Raw genomic sequence first — 25,600 nt, forward strand, 5'->3', positions numbered from 1 at the left:
GCTGGGCCCGTGAGCCACAACTACTGAGCCTGCGCGTCTAGAGCCTGTGCTCCGCAACAAGAGAGGCCGCGATAGTGGGAGGCCCGCACACCACGATGAGGGGTGGCCCCCGCTCGCCGCAACTAGAGAAAGCCCTCGCACAGAAACGAAGACCCAACACAGCCAAAATAATTAATTAATTAATTAATTAATTAATTAATTAATTAAAAAGGGGTATATTAAAAAAAAAAATCTATGACTAGTCACTTCAGGTTAAATTCAGATGACCACCTGGGATCTTACTCAACTTTCAGTCAATTAAACAATTTTTAAACTGCCTTACATTTTATGTATTCCATTCTGCTTTTTCTCTAGATTCCAGGCTTAGGCCTCTAACTTAAAAACACAAGATAAACAGTCACTTGGGATTTTCAGCCCCCTAAGCTGTTTAAAGGCTGCTCTTTGGTGAGCTCTAATCTTTGTTCTCCTGTTTATTTTACCAGTTTGAGGGTTAGTCAGAAGGTAGAGAGTTCACCCAATTTTTTAGGCGTTCCTTATTTACATCTTCTTCACAAAACCTAGCAGGTTCAGTAGACCAGATATTTTACTTGATTAATGACAAACTTGAGCTTCTCCAAGTTCCTTCACAGTAGAGCAGTGGGGTTTTAGGCAAGCTCTTCTGTGAGTGACCACAGGTCCTCTGGTAAGAAAACACAAAGCTATCTTCAGGCTTTAGTGACCCTTCCTTGGCCTTTGGTTGACACAGTCACATTTAGTTGATTAAATCTCAAAAACTTAGAATGTAAGAAACAGGATCAACAGCCAAACACACGTGGGTCATTCTGGGGTGGGTTTAGGGGGTCTGAGGGGTGGTTGGAGGGGAGTTGTGAGTATTTATATGTATTATGCTTAACATTTCCCTGCTTCTCTTTCCCAGTCCCTCAAATACACTAAAGCAATTCTGAACATTATTTAATCTTTATTTGATAATTTAGAAGGGTCTTCAGAGGTCATGGATCACAGATCTCTACTACACACACACCAAAGTGTTAAAAATTTGGTGCTGGAGAAAAATAAATGGGGTAAGCATTAGTTAATATGATAATGGACTAGCAAGTAGAAATGGATATAAAAATTCAGACATTTTTTATATTTCAAATCACATAATACTTAATGAAGTAAATTATGAGTAAAACACAAAGCCAGGCACACAAAGAAATCAGCTGAAAACAATGGGAAAGAACTCAGTTTTTCATATGCTTGCTCAATATTTTGAGAAAAATCTAGGGTCCCAAGTGAGCTTGTGTCTATAAATTTTTTTTGTCTTCTGAATTACATTTAAATGAAAAAAAAAAGAAAAAAAAAAAAAACCAATAACAAGCTTTGTTGGTAGGTCCATACCACTTTCATACATTCTAGGGGAGAAGGTAGTAAACAAAGTTTCTACAACTGTAAGTGATGCTTAGAGGAAAATTAAATCACTGAGTGATGCCAGGACTGATTATTCTACTGCACTTTAAAAGCAAGGGATTGCAGTCTGTGAGTCCAAAGTGGTTTCATATGGACTGCCACAGTTGTGGTTTACGCTTGAAACTATAACCTGTCAAATTAGAAGCAGGCAAGGCCTATGCTCTTAACGGTTCCACTTTTTACTGTCTATAGTTATGTCTACAAGTTCAGCATTTTTTTATCCAGTTTAAACTCTATTATTTGGATGAACAGAATCTCAAAACTACTCTTTGTTATCTTGGTTAGAGATCTTAGTTATGATACAAAGCTTAGAGAAACTGCCAATCTAATTTTTATTGTATAGGTGAAGCTGACTTTCTTGTAACTATTTTTATCAACTACTGATATTTTATTATCCTGGTTACCACTATGTAATATACAATATAACTACAGGGGAGAGAAATATAAACCACATAAGCTCCCAAGCTTTTTCTATCCTGCACTTCCAAATATTTTATTCACTTGAACTTGTACCTTACTGGCTCATCACTCCTCCAGGCCTACAGTAGCCGGCTATTATGAGCTCAGTGTTACAACATGCTCCATTTCTTCTCTTCTCCTTGACTGTGAAATGCCCTTCCGGGCAACAGGCTTGGTTGACAGAGATCTTCCCTTCAAAACTGAAAAGCTACTTGTTCAATTTTACTAATGTTTTCTGTAGAGTCCTTCCTTAATAAATTGTTCTTAATGCCCATTTGTATAATATAAAAATGTTTAAAAAATAAAGCATAAACAATATTTGCTCTCTGTGTAATGCATCATTAAGTGAAACCATGCCACGAAACAATCATATCCTGTTTAGGCCATAATGACATCAGAAATACATGTTTATCATCTGCATTGGACAACTTAGCATGTTTTTGGCCCAAGGCGAACTAAAATCATTTGCAGTTGCCTCAAACCAAGATAACCACACATTTCTAAGGTAATTGATACCTAAGAAGAACATTGCCTTTAGATCACAGTTCATGATCTAAGCATACTAATTCTTTAAAGAAGGTGGTTAAATTTTATAAAGCATATATGTCTATTGGACTTCCTCCAAAATTTAACATGAAATAATTATATTTTTAGCATGCACAGAGACTATGATAAAGTCAGCACTTAGCACGATCTTTCAGAGCTCTGGAATTACCTCTCTTGACCAATTTAAAGAGAAGGGGAAAAATGGAGATTTGTTTTTTTACATGTAAAAGTATTATAAGAGTAAGAATGATAAGAATAATGCCTTATATTTTGGAAGGCACTCAGATGAAATCAATCACTACTTTTATTTTTCCACAAGTATTTAAGGAAACCATTTTATGAATAGAAAGCTAGGGTAAATAGAAGGCATACAATTTTCATATTCATTGTTAAAACATACCCAGGGAATCCAAACACATGTCACTAACTGTGTTTTACAGTGATATAAAGCATGGAATTGCCCTGGATCCTACCTTATCTGGTGAGTCCAACCAGAGGCTGCAACTACAGCTGGAAAAATAGCTCTTCACACTATATGCCAACACAAAAGCAGTAAGGATTACCTTTGTCCACAAAGATAACTGGATGGTTTGGTACAAAAACTAAGTAAATATTTAATTATAAACTAGCTTTTACGGAATAAAATAATATCAGTAAAAGTAAGATCCAGAAGGAAGCTTAGGGAAACCTACTCATATTCAAAGGAGGAAACAAAGAAACAGAAAACTGAAGTTGTTTCCCAAAGTCAGCTATGAAGGCAGAGTTTGACATCCTTTCCAGGGTTACTCCACTGTACAATGCTGCCTTCAGACATGAAACCACTGATTTGGACATTTCAGACCACATTTAAAGAACATAAGAATAGAACCAAATAGTATATGCACTGCAGTTATTCTATTACCCTAAAAAGGGAAGCATGTACTATACCTCCATTCTTTCTTGTTTAACTTCATCAATTTCATCATCTTCAAACATTGCCAAGAGTTCTCCTGTTTGGTCTATAGAGTTGAGAAAGTCTTGAGCGATTTTTTGTCTTTTGTTCGCATTATTACTGCCACTCAATTTGTCTTCATGAAGATAAGGGAAGGCAAAAAGAAATGTTCTTAAATAGGTTTACATCAGCCCCAATCATCATATGTATTGAATACTGCATATAAAATTCAGAACTGGAATTCTCTCAAAAGAATCTTCATAAGGAGAATCCTTGCATCCAAAACAAAAGCATATGTCAGGCAGAATTAAATCATCATTTATGTCATGAATAAGATTGAGAGAATAAAACCAAATGATCAATTAGCACAGTAAGTGTGAATGGATTGAATAAAGTTCCTTACAAAAAAAAGAAAAAGGAAAGGCTCTCAGATTTGGAAAAAGAATCCTGCTACAGCAAGCCTAATTAAGAAAATAAATAAAAACAAAGACATAAATAAAAAACATCAGGATTGAGACATGAAATTAAAAGAAGAAAATACTAGGTACACTACTGTGGCAATATATTTGAAACCTATGGGATGAGATCTTACTCTTTTTCTCATAAGAGATAAAACTACCGTACTTATTTAAAAGCAAAACATAACTCTGAGAAAGTTACTGCAAAAAGTCAGGAAGGAATGTAATATTGCAAAAGGTAATTAATACAGTTTAATACACAAAAGTATCAGTGTGAATTAGTGAGGAAGAGCTCGATTATTTTTTAATGTGACAAATTACGTGCTCCTATACCAAATAAAGACAACCCAAACATCTCAGGGTGAAAAAAAAACTGTCACTCCCTACTCCAATACAGCTTTGTTACCACCCACCTCACTCATGTTGCTACTATCAAATATATTATACAACTATATATTATAGACCCAATATTACAATTATATATCTTGTTTTATACGATTGCTTTTAAATCTATTAAGAGAAGAAAGGAAAATAAATAACACAATTATATATTCTCTTATATTTACCTACATAATTATCTTTATAGACACTCTTTGTTGTGTGTGTGTGTGTGTGTGTGTGTGTGTGTGGTGTGTGTAGGTGTGGATTCAAGTTGTTGTCTGGTACAACTTGCTTTCAGCCAGAATAACTTCCTTTAGTATTTTTTATATGGGTCTGCTAGCAAAAAAATTCTCCAGTTTTTGTGTATCTGAGAATATCTTTATTTTGCCTTCATTTTTGAAACACAGTTTTGCTGAACATGTTTCTTGACATATTTGTTGTTGACAGTTTTTCTTTTCAGCACTTGGAATATGTCATCCCACTGCTATCTGACCTGCATTGTTAATGAGAAGTCGGCTGTTAATATTGTTGAGGTTCCACTGTATTTGATGAGGTGATTTTCTCATCTTTCACGATTTTCTTTTTGTCTTTGTCTTTCAGCATTTCTACTAGAATGTGTCTGAGTGTGGATCGTTATATGTTTATCCTACTTGGAGCTTGCTGAGCTGTTTGGATGTGATTAATAATTTTCACCAAAGTTGAGAAGTTTTCCATCGTTATTTCTTTGAATATTTTTTCTGCTCCTTTTTTTCTTTCCTTCCCTTTTGTAGTCCCATTGCATATGCTGGCTCACTTAATGGTGTCTCATTTTTTTTCTGAAGCACTATTAATTTTTCTTCATTCTTTTTTCTATTTGTTCTTTAGACTGTATAATCTTTAACAATCTGTCTTCAAGTTCACTGATTCTTCCTTCTGTTAGTTCAAAGTTACTATTGAGTCCCTCTACTGAATTTTTCACGTCAGTCATTGTACTTTTCAACCCCAGAATTTCCACTTGTTTCTATAATTTCTGTCTCTTAATTGATATTCTCTATTTTGTGAGACACAGTAACCGTACCTTCCTTTTGTTATTTACACATGGTTTCTTTTAGTTCTCTGAACACCATTTATAATAGCTATTTAAAGTTTTTGTCTGCTAAGCCTAACATCTGGACCCCCTCAAAGGCAGTTTGTGTTGTCTGCTTATTCTTCCTGTTTTCATGGATCATACATATCTGTTTCTTTGAACGTCTAGTATTTTGTTGTTGTTGTTGAAAATGGACACTTTAGGTAATATATCGGAACAACTCTAGATAATTATTCCCTCTCCTTCCTGGGGCTTGTTGTTATTGTTTGCTTGTTTGGTTGTTTATTTGCTTAGTGACTTGGCTGGGCTAATTCAGTAAAGGCTCTTTCCCTCTCGGTGTGCAGCCTTGGATGTTGCTCCTCAGAGGGTACAGCGTTGAGCATGTGAACAGTCTCCTCAATCACCAGGGATGACTGTGGTTTTAGTCAAGTTCTCTTTACCTGTCACTCTTCCTGATCTCTCCACTAAGTTCCTGGCTGGTGTGACTCTACTGGTATCATACACAGCTGTTATCTTCCACTAACTGCTGGCTGACAGTTCTATTGTTTTGATAATACTCTTGGGCATAAATTGCTCCACAGATTAATCTAAATAATTTCAGGTCACTCTGCAGAGTCAAGGTTGGCCAGCCTTTAAGTTTTGCTCTGACCCCAGGAAGACTCTTTTTAGCTATCTCTTTCCTTTGTTAAACTTTTAGCCGGTGCACTGTTTTGTTTGTTGTTACTAGTGTCACAGAGTGACCAGCTTCCCCTTAATTGTTCACCACCAGGATCTCCATTGTTTTAAAACACCCTTAGCCATGAACTTCAAATGTTCTTTTCCAAATAGTCAGTCCCTACAGGGAGAGCTGCAGAGCTCTCTGTGATTAAGGGCTGGCTCTCTCTTACAGGCTGAATCTTTGTACTTCAGTACTAGAGCTGGGGTTGGGAATAGCAAGCAGCTTCTCCCTGAAAGACTCTCCTGGATCTAAGAGTGAGGATCTGGACAGAGGTGGTAGCCCCTTGTCTTCAAGGCTTGTCTCTTCTGGTGTGAAGCTTATTCCCTGTGAGCAAGCCAGGATGCGGCAAGCAGGGTCCATCTGGGGTAGAGCTTCCCTGTGACGAGAAGATGAGAGGAAGGTCCAGTCCTTTTAGCTGTGCTTGCCTAGCACAGAGGTTCTGCAACACAGAGATGAAGGAGATGAGAGATGCTGATCTCCTGCCTCTCTTGGGGTGAACCTGTCACCCTAGATTGGGAGGTAGAGAAGCAGGTGCCCATGGTTCTTGGACACATTTGCCCAGAGTAAAGCTTCTATCATTTTGATCTGGGGCAGCAGGGTAGGAGGGGAGGAGAGCAATGAGGGGAGTATATTGTGGCTCAAACACAACAGACTTTCACTGTTCTTAATTAGATTTAGTAGATTTTTTTTTTTTTTTTTTGATTTAGTAGATTTTTTGAATATGTTTCTCCATTTGCTGTCTGCCCTTAGGACAATTTCTAAAGATTTTAAACTATTGTTTTTTAAAATGTTCACCAGTTAAATGTGTTTCACTGGGAAAAGAGTCTACCATGTTCCTCACAAGGCCACTCTAGAACTCCCATCTCAGTATTAGATGTATTTTACCTGAGTATTTTATCTTACAAATTATATCAACTACAGTGAACCCTTGAAGAACACAGGTTTGAACCGTGTGTATCCACTTACACATGAATTTTTTCATTAAATACGTACTATAGTACTACGTGACTCTATGAGGTTGCTTGAATCTGGGGACATGGAACCGCATACATGGAGGGCCAACTGTAAAGTTATAGGCAGATCTGGGGGTTTCCCTGGTGGCGCAGTGGTTGAGAATCTGCCTGCCAATGCAGGGGACACAGGTTCGAGCCCTGGTCTGGGAAGATCCCACATGCCGCGGAGCAACTAGGCCCGTGAGCCACAATTACTGAGCCTGCGCGTCTGGAGCTTGTGCTCCGCAACAAGAGAGGCCACGATAGTGAGAGGCCCGCGCACTGCGATGAAGAGTGGCCCCCGCTTGCCGCAACTAGAGAAAGCCCTCGCACAGAAACGAAGACCCAACACAGCCATAAATAAAATAAATAAATAAATAAATATTTTAAAAAAGTTATAGGCAGATCTGACTGTACAGACAGTTGGCCCCCTTAACCCCTGCATTGTTCAAGGGTCAACTGTATTTTAAAACTTTATATGAGACACACAAGATTAGAAAATTTAAATGATAAAGAGGAGAGGCTGGAAATAATAAGGAGGAGAGGGCATCAAACTGATATGACAGTGTTAGTAAAACTGAATACTAGTCTCACTACTCTGAGCTTCTTGGTATTCGAAGCATAGTATTAACAGCTATCACTTATTCAGTGGCGGGAATGTATCAGGTGCTTTTCATACATTACGTTGAACTCTCATGGTCAGTAGTATAATTTATGACTTACAAATGAGAAAACTGACCCTCAAGGACACATAGAAAGAAAGCAGAGAACTGGGATTAATAGGAATTTAGGTCTGTTTTGCTCCAAGTCTGTATTCTTTATGCTCTCCATAAAGGGAAGCATTTAAATTCATTTGGAGTTAAATTCTATGAGAACTGCAGGAATATTAAACAGACAACACTGATTAGACATTTGATCAGAATTTTTTTTGGCATCGTCATTACACTTGCTGACTTACTGAGGATCAATGAAAGTAACTGGTTCTCTTTCAAATTTAGTTAACTCTTCAGTTGGTTTTGAGCAATTTCCTGGAATTCTTCTGAATACAGTAGAGTTTGTTTAGCTACTTTATCAGTGTATCTACTAGCAAAGGATACTACTATGCAGTGACTATATTCAATACAAAACAGATGAATTACTTTAAAAATACAAAATATTTATTTTGATTAATAAGTATTATTTAATAATTATACATTTTCAGCTTATCACTGTTTGATTTTGCAACATAAACGTTTTCTTTAAATATCCTAAAATGGGGAATTGAGTTGGAAAATCAGCTAAGGAAAATTTCCCACTCTGTGTCAGACTTTTTTGTTAGATTTCAAACAGCACAGAAATAACACATTAAAATGAGGTGACTTTACATTATAAAACATATCAGATACTTTCTATAATAAATTAACAAAAAACCATACATGCCAATTTCAAAGATATAATAGTTCTAGCTCCCTCCATTCAGGACAGAAAAATTACGCTTGCTAAAATCAATTATGTTTTAAATCAACACAATTTTCTTAGTTCCATGATATTCTGGTGTAAAGCAGGTCATTTTATTAAAAAAAGAATTAAAATACCAGATTACTCTGAAGTCGCATAATTGGAAAATACAAGATTTAACTGCCAACTATATAAATATCTGGACAGTTTCTAAACGACATTATTTAACAGAAGTACATATATTCTACTGTGATGGGAATATCTACATTGACATTGTATAAATGTGTCATCAGCATACATGTGTTATATTGGTTTTCGTTTAGTGCTTTAAGTTACCTTCCAGAAGATCATCCTCATCGATGCCTTTGACAATCTTTGATTTGTAGTCTCGGAAAAACATGTATTTTAGCAGTCTTCTAAGTTTTTTCTATTAAAAATATGGAATAAGTAAATGAAAAACCTTACACATACATTCGCTTTACTGATTAAAGACTATTATGATAACTAAATTTAATAACGTGTACCCCAGGATCACTGCAGGGGGAGGATAGCAATTCTCAGCATAGTACTGTGAACACAAAATTTAGTCATCAAATTAAACATAAAAGCTACAACACTAGCATTTTTAAAAGCACTTTTCATTTGCAAGTATCCAGATACTCCAGAATCACAATGATTTTTGGTTTTTTTTGGTTTTTTTGGTTAAATTCCTTCTGAAGATTGTGATAAACTCTCCGCACTATGCTGAAAATACTGACTTTATGGAATTCTGTACACATTCAGAACCAAATTTTATTTTTTAAAATGATTTACAAACAGCTAGACAAGGAGTTTGTAACAACTGCTTTAAAAAGCCAAGCACTCTCCTTTTTATTGTTTTTTTATTCTCTGAGAAGCTTTTATTTAGAAGAGTTGGTTTACGTTTTATATTTCTGGAAAACATTCTGTAATCTGAGAAACATATTTTTATGAAACTCAAAGCTGATGAATGATAGTTGAGTCTTAATGATGGCTTTCTTTAGGTTTATTAGAAGACTATAATACTGTTTAACTTTAAAAGTAACTGATAATACTTTGTCATCTGTTGTATGCTTACACTTAGAATGGATTATTACTGGTTCCTGGTCTTCATGTTTAAGATTCCTAATGACAGCTGAAATAAATTGTATTTTACAAAGCTCTTTTACATGCATTCTATTTGAAATTTTCAATAGCCCTGAGATACAGACAAATATAATCATCTCCTTTTTATATATAGGGAAACCGAGGTTAAAGATAGTCTCACAACTGGAGCTTATAGCAGGACCACAAGTAGAACATGACTTCCGAACCCCAGTTTCCTTATTTACAAAGTAAGTAAAGTACTTACCTTAGAGGACTATTGTGAGGAATAAATGAGAAAATAAGTGAAGCTGCCTAGTGCAGTATGTAAAACATAGTAGGCAGTCAATGACTTCTGCTTGAATATAAACCAGAATTATTAAGAGAAAAAACATATACCTGTATATAGGTGTTTGCTATCCTTTTGTTCTCTTTCCTCTGATTCCTGAAAATTCAGTTCTTTAGATTTTATTTTGTCTTATATTACAGTCATGTAAACTACTTTAAATTCTGTTTGGAACATACCAGCATATAAATAAAATTATTATTTTGAGCAGAAAGATGAGAATACTGGCAACTATCATATTACAGCTAGGCTCTTGGTTGCTAAAAAGGTTCTGATTAACAGTCCTTCTAGACAATAGAAGGGTTCTGACAATCAGTGTGTATTCTTGAAGTTTCCATAGGATTTAAAACTCTGACTTCCCTGAAAGGCAGGAAAAAGTGTCAATGTGGACTATTTTTTGTGCTGGCTTGTTTACCTCTGTCGATTGAAAAGAAAAACTGACTGGACATATTCTGTAAAGTACTGATGCGAACTCCACTGCCCTCCAGCTGCCTTCGTAAAGGATCTTGGCTCAAGGTCCCTGGCTCCTGCCAACGGCACCTTCAGGCTCTTTCCTCACAGCACCACAGCTATATGGTGCCTACTTCTCCGTCTTCCTAATGAAATCACTAAATCCTCAACATTCTTACTCTTCACCATCTCTCTGAATTCTTCCTTCCCATCCGCTTTCAGAGCCATCATACTAATCACAGTTTGCCTTGATTACTGAGCCTGCATCCTGGTTAGTTCCATTCTACATATAGCTGCATATAGCTGCATGCGTCTCACCCTAGGCAGAAACCTCCACTTCAACAAATCCTACAGCCTCTCCAATCTAATCACACAACCTTAAAATGCTGTGAGTCTCAAAATGCTTCTTCAACTAAATCATACAGATTTCCTAAACCAGATTATAGCTTCTTGATAGTGAAGACATTTCTTTTCTCTTTATAGTCCTCATACCATATAAGAGTTAATGAACTAAAAATTTATAAAATTTAATGGTAGACTGGTCAAGGTGCAGTTTGTAGATCTCTGAATCCCACTGCAGAAGGAAGAGAAGTTTAGTCATCCAAGTTTAGTCAATCTTCAGTCAGTCAGAAGGAAAGGTTTCACAGATATAAAGTAACTGGGTATCACAGAAAGGATGTTACAGGATATCCAGAAGGTCAGATGGGATGCCTTCTGATAAAAACCAGAGCCACAAACATACAAAAATGGGTAAATGTAATTAAAATGCCAGGGGAAAACAATGGAGAAATGAAAGATGGAACATTAGGAACTAAGCACTGCGTGCTCACTTGGGTTAGAGTCTACCATAACATGCTGTGGTTATTCAGTTAGTTTTTCCACATGTAACTTTTAGATGAAAATTTTATTAAAAACATGCAAAATGTCACAAAATATTTTCAAACTAGCTACTCTTGGAAGATAGTTATGACAAAATTATACATGTAAATACCAGCATAAATATTTTAATGCCAGAGTTCAAAGAGTAGGAAAGATAGATCTTTAACTATTAAAAAACCTAGTATTATGGTATATATTTATCTTAAACAATATTCATCTTGATTGATTTGCTTTTTTCCTTTTAACCAGTGTCACAGAAAAAACTTTGTATTTCAAGTGAAAAAACTATTCTATGAAAGCCTGTATAAAATTAGAAGAAAAATAAATATGCCACTTAGTTATATCCCAGTTACTAGAACAAAGCACCTGGTCAATATCTAGTGAACATTATGTAGCAATGAAAATGTCTAAATATATATTTAAGGATAAGTGAGAATTAGTTGTCAGCATACTTTTACATAAGTGCCCTTGTCCATGTAAAAATAAAAAATAAATTCTTTTGTAGTAAACCATTTAGTTGTGCAAACTATGAGGACTCAAATATCAGTTCAACGGTTATGATTCCAATGTGAAAGCTAGAAAACAAGGGTAGCTTCCTTACATAAGTGTAATTAATCACCAAGCTTGGCATTTCAATACGATGAAATTATTTTATATTACCTTATCTTTGCGTATCAAAAACAGAAGATCTTCAGCAGAGATTACCCTTGCTCCCCGAAGCTGAGAAACTTCAGCAGCTTGCTGTAACTAACAACAAAGGAAATTTTTCTCAATAATCTAAATTAAATATACTACAGTCATGATGTCTCAAGAGAGATAAACATTCTAAGAGTTAAAAACCTTTGGGAATAATCCAGCAATCACAGTACTGCTTTTAAAAGCAAAATGTCTTATGTTTTAAGGTATACAAAAATGCAATTAAATTAACTTATACGCCCACCTGTAACTGATACAATAAAGAGAAATCCTTGACTTCTTTCATGCAAAAGAAAAATCATATGCAGCTTCCAGAAATGCATTAATGCACCTGAAAATAATTTTATGAAATTTTATCCTCATATCCATGTGAGCAATGGTTTCGCTCAGTATCACTAGTTGAATAAGTATATTATTAATCTGAGCTCCCATGCTGGTATGATTTGAAATAGGCCCATTCAGAACTTTAAAAGATCAACAAAAACAGTAGCTGTTTCTAATATCCAAAGGAAAAAAAATAGTTTTAGTTTTGGCAAGTCTTCAGTGGGCAAAGGATTCAGTCCATAAATCATAATACTGGACTGCATTAATTTCTTTCCACACTAATCATATACACACAAAAAGTTAACTGTATCTGGAATGCACAACACAAAACATACTGCATGAAAAGTTATAGATTCCCCCTGAAATGTTCATCTGGGCGCTTATATCTACAAAGTTGAGAGTTTTCTGGGATTCAGAAGTCCTAGAAACACAATCTTACTTGAAAATGACCTGGAAAATAAAAGAATGTGAAAAATGATAGTTCTATTTTTTGGCACAGGCAAAATCAGTTTCTTATTTTGATTAGTTAGAAGGAACATAAAATACATCCAGCTGAAAAAAATAAAGATGCTGGAGAAAACACTACAAAAATGTGCCTGTAACTTCTTCCAAATTTGATCAAACCATGGTGATTGCACCAAACCAACTCTATCCAGTATTATAAAAATATTTACATATAAAAGCTGTTCCTGAATGCATCTTTCTTTGAAAGGAATAAATCTAACACATATTCCTAAAACCTAATCTTTAAAAAATGACACACTGTTATCTTAACAAGTATAAGAAATCAAATAGTGCATTTGTACTAAAGAAATTCTGAATGGTCAAGAGATTTTGCTAAGTAAGCTTCAAACCTTGTCTAAATACACAGACTACAAAATAGACTATAAACTCCCTATGTGTCAGCCTTACCACTGAATTTCCTGGATACTGGTGGTTGGTATATAAACATAATTCTACCTAAATATAGAAATTTAAATTTAACTGTGAACCATTTAAAAAGAAATCTTGGGGGAAAGGTTTTTAAAAAGATGATATATCTACCCAGAAAGAAACTAAGTTTTCAGTGGGAAAAATGTGAACATATTTTTCTAAAAACTGGAAGAATGTCAGGGAAATATGTGTACATGTGTTTTTTCAAACAAAAACATTTCTATGACAGAATAAAATACACATAATCAATGTGGAGAAGAATATGGGCTCAGTATCCATTTGTCTGGATACAGAGAACCAGGAGGCTGCACTGTCAAGTAACTTTTTATTTTCTTAAATGCAGGATGGTGATGACTTGAAAACTCTAAAATACTATACAGATATAAGTAATTTTACTCATGTTAAGAAAGGACCAGGATAAGTATACCTCCCTAAATTGTCTTCCCAATAAATCAACTGTTTATCCACAATACATGTAAATAATCTGTATTTATAACACTCTCCAAAATGTCAGTGTATAAACACATTCGGTAGGAAAAAAAAAGAAGAAAATGGAAAATAAACACATGGAAGAGTTAGCCATTTTAAAACACCTTTTCGAAACCAGTACACAACTATTGTAGAGATCTGGAATTTATGTCACAGTTATGTTGTCATAATTAGCAGGAAAACTTTATCTTTAGCTTTCATCTACCTTATTTACTAATTTCCCTCACCCAACCTAGTACCCTCACTAGCACTGGCACTGCTGGCACTCTCCAGTATGCCTTGGACTCCCATGCAGTGAGTCCTCAGGGCTGAAAGTTATCATTGTGTTACTGCACCGCAAGCCCATCTGGCCCCGACATGTCCCACACTCCAAAATCACCTCCTCCATACTCTCACCTCCTCTTCTCTACAAAGTGAGGAGGGCAAGCTTCTTAACTAATTACAGTGATCACACTAAAGTGTGTATTGCCCACTCGCTAACTTCTAGAACTTTTGTCTACAATTACCAAAAAGACTAAAGAAACTTCTCTTTAACAACGTAAGCTTAAAAAGCAAGTTAGCAGCTTGGCAGTCCAGTTCCACAGGAGGCTGAGCTCAGGACCGGTGGGTGCACTCAGCGTGAAAACAATACTAGAACCAGGAAACCAAAATCAAGAAATATTTCTAATACCTTCAGTGTTCAAAAAAAAAAAAAGTTGATTCTATCAATATATTGTGAGAAACCCCTCAATTTTTTTAATCCCTGAAAATAAATGGAAGTTGTACTTCATTATTCACTGCAGCAAGTCAAGTATTTCTGGCAGTAACTAAAATGACATGAAATGATAGTATATTTTATGATTTTTTTATTACAATGAAAGTAGTATACATTTAATTGCATTTATAAAATATGCAAGAATTGTCAGAGCAGAGGAATCCTTTAAGACCAATTACTGGTTGAATGGGTATACAAATTTTTTTAACTATATGGATAAAGGTATGGTGATAGTAACTTTATAGATTTATTTGTAACTTAGTAAAACATTTTGCTAAAAGCATTATTCTACAACAGGAACTCTTTCACAGCATTTATTTATTTCTGATAAATATTATTTCTATTTTTCAAAGTAAATTAAAAATAATATTATACTTGTAACAACTGTTTCAAAGAAAATAATTTCCCCTAGCATATTAATACTCATCATGTTTGCATTTTAAATACTTTATGATACTTTATTTGCAGGTTGAGCATAAAAGGTACACTTTAAACTTTACATCTTTGAGACCACAAATAAATCTCTTCTCAATTTCTCATTTCTATCAATGACACTAACAATCGAACAATTTTTTTTTCTCTATTTTATTTTCACCAACTTCTGTTGATTTTGTTCTTTTAATTGGCTCAGGGTCTTGAATTTGCTCTCTACTTCCACAGTATTCATCTGAATGTAGGCCTCTGGGGCTTTTTGCTTACTGCTTTCTAAATTTCAATGTCTCCAATGTCTCCTATATTAAGTGTTAACATGATCTTCTTCAAATATAATGTCCACGATTCTTGTTCCAGGATCTATGATAATTCAGTGTTACTGACTTCAGTGCGGTCTTTAAAGACTGACTGACTGACAGATTTTTTTCCATATACCTTCATTCTCTTCATTATAGTTCTTGTTTTTCTGTCATTATTCTACATTTAAGCTCTAATAATTTCAGTTCTATCTTAAGCCTTTGTGTACTTGTGACAGTTAATTTTATATGTCAACTTGACTGGGTTACAGGGTGCCCAGACATTTGGTCAAATGTTAATTCTGAGTGTGATTGTGAAGGTATTTCTGGATGAGATTAAGATTTGAATCCCTAGGCTGAGTAAAGCAGATTGCCGCTCCCCACCACCAGCCCCTGCTAATGTTAGTGGGCCTCAACCAATCAGTTGAAGAGGTGAATGGAACAAAAAGTCTGAATAAGAGGGAAGTCCTTCTGCCTGACTGCCTTGAACTGGGACATAGACCTTTCCAGCCTTTTGACTTGGACTAAACCGTCTCTTGGTTCTCAGGTCTTTGGATTTGGGCTCGAACTACATTCTGTCTCTCCTGAGTCTCTGGCATGCCAACTACAGAACTTGGGATTCTCAGCCTCCAAAGCCATGCGAGCCAATTCCTTATAATAAATCTATCTATTTGTGTACACACACACACACACACACACACACACGTATCCTATTGGTTCTGTTTTTCTGGAGAATCCTAATATAGTACTATACTCGAATTATGAGAAATTCTTGATTCTTTATGGGATGCAGCACTTTCTCCTTTAAAACACAGACTTCAAAATAATTTTCCAAAAAAATAAAAGATCTATGATTATCATCATACAATAGTGTTTATTACCTAACCTAGGCATGGAACTTACAATGCTCAGTTTACAGTATCTTAATTGTACTTGTGAACAAGTTTCTTCTTTATCTTCCTCAACCAGTTAGTTACCTAATGCTCTCACCTCCCAACTTCCTTCTGAATAATATCTCTAGGTCCAGGACCACCATTCCCCCAACAGGCAGTTTATAAATGTTGGGTAAATGTTGGCAATCCATTTCCCCTTGACTGTTTTCAGTTTTCCCATCTATAATATAAATAAATTGAGCTAGATGAAGTCAATAACCCCCGCAATTGGCTGGGGCCCATGTAAATTCAGCAGAAAGATTTCTCTAAAGTTCTAAAAGGTTTCAAAAGTACAGCAAAATCAATTCAATGATTTCACAATCATTAGCATCCTGAAGGTGTTTCATTTTAACTACACTTCTATTGCACCTCTTTCTTTTGGATTCTGGCTAAATCTCTGGATCCTTCCTTTCTGAGAATAAATAGTAAACGAATACATAGTACATATAGGAATTGTTAAAAGCTACGTGATGAAGAGGTAAAATCTTAGGGTAGGTTATCACTTGGCCTAAGGTTTATTTGTCTTTCTATCCATTTGTCTATCACACACTAGTTATCGGGCCAGATACGAGGTTAGGCTAGGAAAGAACAGCTCTGCTTGCAACCATATTTGTCAGCCACGGATAACCTCAAAGATCCTCTCTGAATCCTCCACGTTGTGACTGAAAGAACTAAGAGATAGGAAATCTGGACTCCAGTTCTGGCTACTAAGTTACTACACAACTTCAGATACTTCAGATAACTTCCCTAGATTTGTAGGCTTATGTATTCATTTTCATTTGAAATGGATAAGCCATGATTTTAATGACTAGAAGGAGAGTTAATAAAAAACCTTAGTAGTAATAATTTATTAAGTACCTAATTTGTTCTTAGGCAGTACAGGAACTGTGCTATGTGCATTATAAATACTTAATTCTAATTTTAAAATTATTATCTAAGTTAAAATGTATATAACATTAAAAGTCAAATAATACTCTAAGTTTTATAATGACAGAAATACCTAGCCATACTTCTTTCCAATCTGTAATTCTACTTCCGAAGGAAAACACTTTCAACTTTTGTGGCTTGTTCTTCTGTTATTTACCTCCACATTTCAAATATGCTTACAAGGCTGTTTTATTTTTCAGCTTTAAATACTATCGATTGACTTTTTACTATGGAAGATGAAGATTTAGTGTTCAGAGATGTCTCATATTTACCATCTCCTTCCTCCCCTCTTGATATTATTTTTAAAATGTAATTTTTTGTTAAATTAATATCTAGTGTTTATATTATTATGACTGCATAAACACTGTTACAGCTTGGCCACCATGATCAAATTTCTTTTTATAAATTAAAAAAAATTTTTTTGTAGTTCCGAATTTCCTTTTCTTTCTTTGCTTAATTTATTGTGAATCTAACACTATTTCATCTACATTATTTAAAAGATTTGAAACATGTAAGGATTTCTTTCAATTTCATTGTTTTTTGTTTTTCCTCAGAGACTCCTCCGGAGTCTGCCAGACTCGCTTCAACAATTACATTTTGGATTTCTGTTTTCTTGATCCATTTTGTTCTTAATTTACTTCCTTTATTTTGGTAGAGCACATTCCCTGGAGGTTTCTCTTTTTTGTTTTCGAGCATAGCTATAATAGCTGCTTTGTAAAATCCCTGTCTGCTATTTCAATACCTGGGTCATCTTAGAGTCAGTCACTATTTTGTCTTTTCTCTTGGCTATGAGTCATGCTCCCCTGTTACTTCATATTTTAAGGATAATCTGTGATTTTATCTGAGATATTATAAATGATACATTGTAAGGACTCTGGATTCTGCTATGCTCCTCTGAAGAATACTGATCGGTTTTTTTAAACAGGCAGATAAGTAAAATGAATTCAAACTGCAGTATCTATCTCCATCCTCCAGTGGTGGGCTGCAGCTGAAAAATACCTCTGATAGGTTCCTGAGAAAGGGTGCATGGAAAATAAAGTTTTAAAGATCCTGTATGTCTGAAAATTCATTTATGCCACCCTTATATTCAATTTATAATCTACCTAGATATAGGATTTGAGATTAAAAATCATTTTCCTTCAGAAATTTAAACACATTGCTCCATTGTCTTCTAGCTTAAAATGTTGCTGTTGAGAAGTCAGGTGTCTTTTTTTTTTTTGATTCCTAAGCCTTTAGGTGACTTCCCCTGCACCGCCCCCCTCCCCCACCAATGAGAAACTTTTACTACTGTTCTCTTTATACCTGAAATTTTAAAATTTCACAGTGCTATGCCTTGGTGAGGCTCTTTCTTCATGTATTTTCCTGGTACTCACACGGATACTGTAACCTATATATTCTTGTCCTGCAAGTCTGGGAAATTTTCTGGGATTACTCTGAAAATTTCCTTCCTTCTGTTTTCTGGATTTTTTTCAGAATATCTATTAATCAAATGCCAGTTGTCTTTGTGCCTGGGATCTCTAATACCGGAGTTCTTTCTATTCAACCTCTCCAGAGGTAAACCTACATTGTTTTGTCAGAATGGCAAAGAGGCAGTTGACTGCCTATGTGGTTGTGATAGGGCACTGGAATAAAACTGCTCCTTTACTTTCTACCAGTGCTCCTGTTTCTTCAGAGGTATCTTGAATGCTGGTTTTTTTCTAGGTTCCAAGGTTTCATTTTTCTCAAATCTGTTAAACCTTTAAGCATTTCTATCCACTTTTAAACGTCCATGATTATTTGATATGTCTCATCTGCTATTTAATCTCCCATTTTCTTGATCTTCATAGATTTATGCTTTTAAAAATTATTTTGCTGTCATTTAGTAGGGTTTTGAGAAGGTTTGGAGATACGCAATGTATCACCTATGTTTAAACAGAAGCTGTTGCTCCTTTTTGTGTGCTGACATTTACTGAATGTACTATCCTATGCTTCCTGCCTTCTACATATCATCTCATTTAACCCTCACAACAAACCTGTGAGAGATGTCCAGGTACACAAAACTGGTACTAATTAATAAATGCTTAACATCAAGCCATTCATCTTTCTCTCCAAGATTAATTTCTTATTCGGAATACAGGAAGGTATGTAAGGCTTAATGAAGTTTTACATTGCATAGAAACTCTACCCACAAAAACATTTATTTGCCTTTCAAAACATTTTCATTGCTGGCAAATAAATGGTTGCCAAAAAAGAAGGTTTGGATCAAAACATTCAAGTCAGTTGCTTCATGCAGACACAGCTTAAGGATTGAGAACTCAGCAAATGTTTGAAAGGAAAGGGATTTGTAACTAAATACAGTCAACATTCAGAATACTATAAATGTAAGATATTTGACTTAGTCTTTTCCTATCATATGATCTCCTTATTCTTTTTGGTGACTAGTCTTCCACTGTCTTAGACATTTGAAACATAAACAAGTATATAAATTGATAAAAGATGTGCCTAACTTTTTAGAATTCCATTTTAACTCTTCTTTTTAGAATAGTAAGTCAAACACAGTTAGTCAAGTTTTTAAAAATATGATAAGGCTATAATTATCAGTATCTCATGACTCAAATAATTCATATTTATTTATATATGCATTTTAAAGAATGACCAAGACACAATCAATATAAGCCTGCAATGCTTAAAAAATGTCCACTGAGAACAGCAACCCTGACAAGAAACTAACTCTTTGGTTATTCTCATTTAAATGTGAAAGTGGGAGAACAACAACCATTTGAAAGTTTTCTTTTAAACTATTTTGCATATAAGTTATTCACAAGCAATTTTCAAGTCTAAACACATCAGGTTTTGAAAGCAAAAGGATATTTTGAAAATTTTTTAAGGTTGAAATTAAAATAATAAACTAGACTGTAATTTAAATATTATACTATACCTTAAATACTATACTATACTATAGTTTAAATACTATGCTATTAACTACAGTTAATACTATTTAAAATTTATTTACTATTTAACTATTAAAACTAAACTACTACTTAACTATTTAAACTAAAATACAATTAAAATTGTACACAGATGGTAGCAGATCTTCAATTTGTTCAATCTTATATACAGCTATCTTTCCGTTAGTCAGTAACTGAAAAACGATAGCGTTTACATGTACAAATATGTACATTTCATTTGTATTTCTTAAAATTTTAGAAGCATAATTTCTGGTAGCCTACAAAATGTATACTTTCTTTATCTACAATTAATAATGTCTCTTTTTTTTCTCTGCTTATTTCTTGGCATCTTTGTGCCTCCCTCCATGTTCCCTTCTGTTCACACTTTTAAAAAGGCATCTACCAAAAGAACTGTAGCCATTACTTATTTCTCCAAAGGACAAAAAAATAACAAAGATTCAGTTAATTACTTTTCTTCAGAATGCTACCTAATTTTTCACATGATAACCTGGTTTCATTTCACCCTAGAGTGTTTAGGAATAAACACAGGTCTTGTCCTAAATCTTCATGTTTAGATCAGGGTATTAAAAGCACTGAATTACACCAGACCACACACAGACCAATGTAATGACTGGTAAAATTACCAAATGGAAAGAAAAATGTTAAAGAATAATCATGAGGAACGAGGAAAACTGATTTCTTACCTCTGTTACTATCACCCTTATTTTGCTAAAAGCAATTTTATAATTTTGTCTTTTTGTTGAGAAAATACATGGATAAAGTGCCAACTTTAGAATTTTAGCACTGCACCCATGCTGGGTCTCAGAACTTCATACATGCACAAGGAGGGCAAGGGTCTGCTATGAAACTCAGTTAAAGTTTGGTTTTCTCTGTCAGTACTGTGTATCCTGAAGAGAGTTCCAGAGAATTTAGATTATTGCCTCCATTTTAAGATCTAACTAACTCAACAGATTATCTCCATGTAAGGCACTATACAAATCGATTTCACAAGTAGTTTAATAAAGAAGCTTTAAAAAATCATTACTTTAAAAAAGTTTCCAAAACCATCTTAACTTCTTTCCTCTCATAAAATTTTTAAAAATGCCTACGGTTTGATGTTTAAGGGAGATTATATCATGCGGCATATAGTAAGCCCTGAATAAAGGCTATCTACATTTATTTAGAAATGAGAAATTAAATTTCAGGGTCATCATAAAAAAGTTTATAACTTCTAGGCTACTATTGGACTATTACTTAGCACTTATGATTTTACCATAAACAAATTTAGAATGTAAATAATTTGTGTGGATAAGTTATATGTATGTGTGTATATATATATATATATACACATACACACACATATATTATTTGTATGTATATACACACTCATATACACATGTGTATATATCACTAGAACCACTTTCTTGCGAGTTTTAAGAAAGTAACTCTACCTAAATTTAATGGGGAAAACTATATGGACTTGTTTTGATAGAGAACTAACAGCTTCTCTAATAAATTCTCTTGTGGAATCAACTCACCATGAAGTACAATGCATGTGTTTGTGTGCATACATTTTTGAAGCTATACTTTTGAACAGAACAGCTGATCTTTCTGATCCTCAAGTTCTTCAAGTGGGAACTGAACAGATGTGAACGATGAAAAGCCTTTTGGCTTTCCCTTTCTGATTCTAGTATTTAAACCTAGGTGTACTTTACTTTTGGCTCCATAATTAAGCACTTGCATCAATGAGAGAAGAAATAAAAAAGAAGAATGCAAGGAGAAATAGTACAACTTGGTGAGAGGCAGATGGGAGTCAATTTTCAAAGGAAAATCCTCTTAGTTATACCAGTGGAAATGGCAACCAATCCAACTATCTGTATGAGTGTGGCACAGGTGATATAGTTAACTATTCCAGTATCCTAGCCAATAGTTCCAGATATATTTGAAAGCCAAAGACAGCTGCAAAATGGGATTAAAGCAATGCAGTTACTAATGCATAGAAGAGACTGATCTCTATCCATTTCCACTGTGCCCTATGCTTTTATCATATGATGAGCAGAGGTAATTTGTATATACTTCCCCCTCAGTCTGTCAGAGAAAGTAGCCCTTATTCAAATTTTGTATCTAAACACTGCTTACATAGGCAAACCAATCAATGTTGTATATAGTATTTATCAAATTAGCTGTAGTATATGTAAAACTAAATGAGAATCAGGTTTCCGAGGCTCAGACGTCAGTCCCATATTCCACTCAAGAATTAAAAAGGTTATTTATTAAAATGGGCTCAAGAAGGTGATACAGTACAGATCTTGTTACACTCATAGGTCACTGTGAAGATGAGATGAAATGATGTGGGGCAGGCACTTGGAGAGCTACCAAGCACTCTGCCAGCATAAGATACTGCGTGGGGATGAATAAGGTGGAATAGCAGTCGACGTAAGAAAAGAAACAAAATTTACCGATAATTTGGTAGGCAGAGAAAACTTTAGATTTGCTATTAAAACCCAAACCAGGATATTCTTAAAAGATTCATTCACATCAGACATAAAAGGGTACAACTTTCCAACAATATTCATACAGTCACATCCTAAGAAAGCAGACAGCATAGAGAAGATAGAACCCTATGCCCTTCAAAAATGCAAGGTAGATAGGACCCAGCAATCCCACTACTGGGCATATACCCTGAGAAAACCATAATTCAAAAAGAGTCATGTACCACAATGTTCACTGCAGCTCAATTTACAGTAGCCAGGACATGGAAGCAACCTAAGTGTCCATCGACAGATGAATGGATAAAGAAGATGTGGCACATATATACAATGGAATATTACTCAGCCATAAAAAGAAACGAAATTGAGTTATTCGTAGTGAGGTGGATGGACCTAGAGTCTGTCATACATAGTGAAGTAAGTCAGAAAGGGAAAAACAAATACTGTATGCTAACACATATATATGGAATCTAAAAAAAAAAAAAAATAGGTTCTGAAGAACCTAGGGGCAGGACAGGAATAAAGACACAGACGTAGAGAATGGACTTGAGGACACGGGGAGGGGGAAGGGTAAGCTGGGATGAAGTGAGAGAGTGGCATGGACATATATACACTACCAAACGTAAAATAGATAGCTAGTGGGAAGCAGCAGCAGGTGCTTTGTGACCACCTAGAGGGGTGGGATAGGGTGGGAGGGAGGGAGACACAAGAGGAAGGAGATATGGGGATATGTGTATATGTATAGCTGATTCACTTCGTTATAAAGCAGAAACTAACACACCACCGTAAAGCAATTATACTTCAATAAAGATGTTAAAAAAAAAATGCAAGGTAGGTGCCACAGCCTCTGAGATCTCCTCTAACTCAAGCACAGACCTAATCATCCCCTTTCCATTGTGCTTCCTGGGGACCTTGTATGACTTCAGTCAGCTTACTATTATTATCACCCTATTTTGTAAAGATCTTTTTACGAGATAAAGGCTTCCCTTCCAGAATGCAAACTCTCCATTAAAACGTGTTAGAAAAAAGTGAAACGGTAGTTAAGCAATTTGGCAAAAGCCACGTAAAACAAGAAGCGGCATGACTGGCGCGTGGAAACTGGTGCAGAGACTAGAGGGAGAAGGCTGAGGGCTGCTGGTCCTCGCGTGAGCTCTGTGTGAACGCGGCCAGTAAGTAAACATAACTGAGACTGTGTTAGCCGAAACAAACAAACAAATCCAGGAATAATAACAGTTATCTTTTAACATCCTGTAACAGGAATGTTAAAAAGAACAAGTGAGGAAGAAAAAATGAACACAGAAAAGATAATGCCTAAAACATAATTATCTGCCCCCCAAATATTAGTCTTTTATTTCCTTCTGTGGATTTGCAGGGCAGTGATATTACAAAAAGAGAAGCCACGGAAGGGCAGCCTTTCAAACTGTAGTCTTGTAGATGAGGCGAAAATGAAGTAAGTAAGCATGGAGGTTAAAAATCTATCACTTTTAATTGAACACTGGCCCTTGGTTTGTTCAATACATATTTATTGAGCACCTAGTATAGGCCAACCACTGGGTTTGGAACTGGTCAGAAGCAAAGCAAGCAAGCAAACAACAAGAAAAAAAAAATCAAAACATGGTTCCTAATCTCATAGATTTTATAGACTGTGCTTATTTTTTAGTAAAGATGCATAATAAATAATAGCATACATTACAAAATTTTTATTTAAAATAAGTTAAACAAGTTAATGCTGAAATTCAAAGAACTGGGAAATAAGTACCATAACTTGTATACTGTGTTGAAGAGTACAATCAGCTAACACCTTTGCAAATGTTCCACAAGGAAGCCACACACTACATTAAGGTTATTAATCTGAAAAAGAGACCCAAAACATTGCTTCAAATGATCTAAAATGCCTAAAAAATATATCCTGACTCCACTGGAGTTAGTTCAGTTAAGATATCAGCCATGATTAATTTCCAGCCTAAAGGCAAATCAAATTGTGCCTCCTAGTCTCTAATCAGGATTTAGAGAAAAACCTCAATTTTTAGAATTTATCTGGCTGAGTCTCAGCTAACGTCTGTGTGTCTGGGGCATCTCTGGGGATGACCCACATGGGATCCTTGATAGTTATTTGATGTTTATCAGTCAGGGGGTTGGAAGGAAAAAGCATAGTTAAACCGGGTAGCTGGAGGAAGAGCTGAAACAGAAACTATTTACAAAGATGAGGGGAGGGTTTTGGGAAATTCCAAGGGATAGTGTGGTATCCTCCTGGATCTAACAACAACAGGAAACCACTGTTAAATTAGGCTTAGAGGGTTAAGGGAAAGGCAGTTGTCCTATGAACCTAGAAGCTGGAAAAGTCACCTGACAGGGACATAAGCAACCTTGGCCTTACATTCATACCACTCTCAGGTCTCCTGCTGGCGTCTCCCACTGGCCACACTGAACCAGAAGTGAGAGGGCAAGCAGATTAAAAGAGATGAGCCTCCCAGGCTACAGAAAAGGAGGAAGGGTGAATAGTGGATCTGGAGGGACAAACATGAGATATCCACTATCACGTGAGTCTTCAGATTTATCAAGGATAACCTTACTAGGGCCACTTTTCCCCCAAACACCTAAAGCAGAATGTTTTTCATCCCATGCCAAAAATATTTCTGTTCAGACAATTTAAATATAGAAATGGGTGGGAGGTGTTCTCCTCCAAATAAACTATGTGATCCAGTGATAGAAATTGTAACTACAGATTTCAATACTTAATTTTAGAAAGGATAGCACCAATACTAAGAGTAACAAGAACATAAACTAGCATTTATTGAATACACTACAAGATGTCTGACATTTTTTACATATTTTAAAAATTGTTAGTTTTTCTAATCTTCACAAAAATCTTACAGGTTAAGCGATATTAGTTTTTTATAGATTTGTTATAGATAAGGAATCAGCAGCTCAGAGCATTTAAATGACTAAGATGGGATTAGACCAAGTCTGTCAGACAATATCTCTCTGTTTCCCCTGTATCCCACAACTAGTTGACAGCTAACTTTTCCATTTTCCTCATGTAAACTATACTTAATAGTATCCTTATATAAAATAATATTTAAATACATAAAATTCAGTAACTCGACCAGTCAACATGTAGCACTTTCCAGGACTTAGAATTAGCAGTTCAGTATAGATTTAATGGAGTTTTTAAAGTCTCTGGTAAG

The 25,600-nt window shown here is 35.2% G+C and overlaps 1 protein-coding gene across 6 annotated transcripts in view; it reads right to left on the reverse strand.

Annotated features, from left to right (window-relative positions):
- The window catches only part of SUPT3H (SPT3 homolog, SAGA and STAGA complex component), a 443,433-nt gene that overhangs the window by 142,067 nt on the left and 275,766 nt on the right, over positions 1-25,600 (reverse strand). For all 6 annotated transcript variants that reach the window (XM_068557101.1, XM_068557100.1, XM_068557099.1 and 3 more), the window contains 3 exons: positions 11,874-11,960; positions 8,774-8,864; positions 3,382-3,521 (listed from right to left, as the gene is read on the reverse strand). In XM_068557101.1, the coding sequence (XP_068413202.1) occupies positions 3,382-3,521; positions 8,774-8,864; positions 11,874-11,960 (318 nt within the window). The remainder of the gene's footprint in view (positions 1-3,381; positions 3,522-8,773; positions 8,865-11,873; positions 11,961-25,600) is intronic.

The sequence above is a fragment of the Eschrichtius robustus genome, chromosome 12 (genome assembly GCF_028021215.1).
Source record: "Eschrichtius robustus isolate mEscRob2 chromosome 12, mEscRob2.pri, whole genome shotgun sequence".
Classification (NCBI taxonomy): Eukaryota; Metazoa; Chordata; class Mammalia; order Artiodactyla; family Eschrichtiidae; genus Eschrichtius; species Eschrichtius robustus.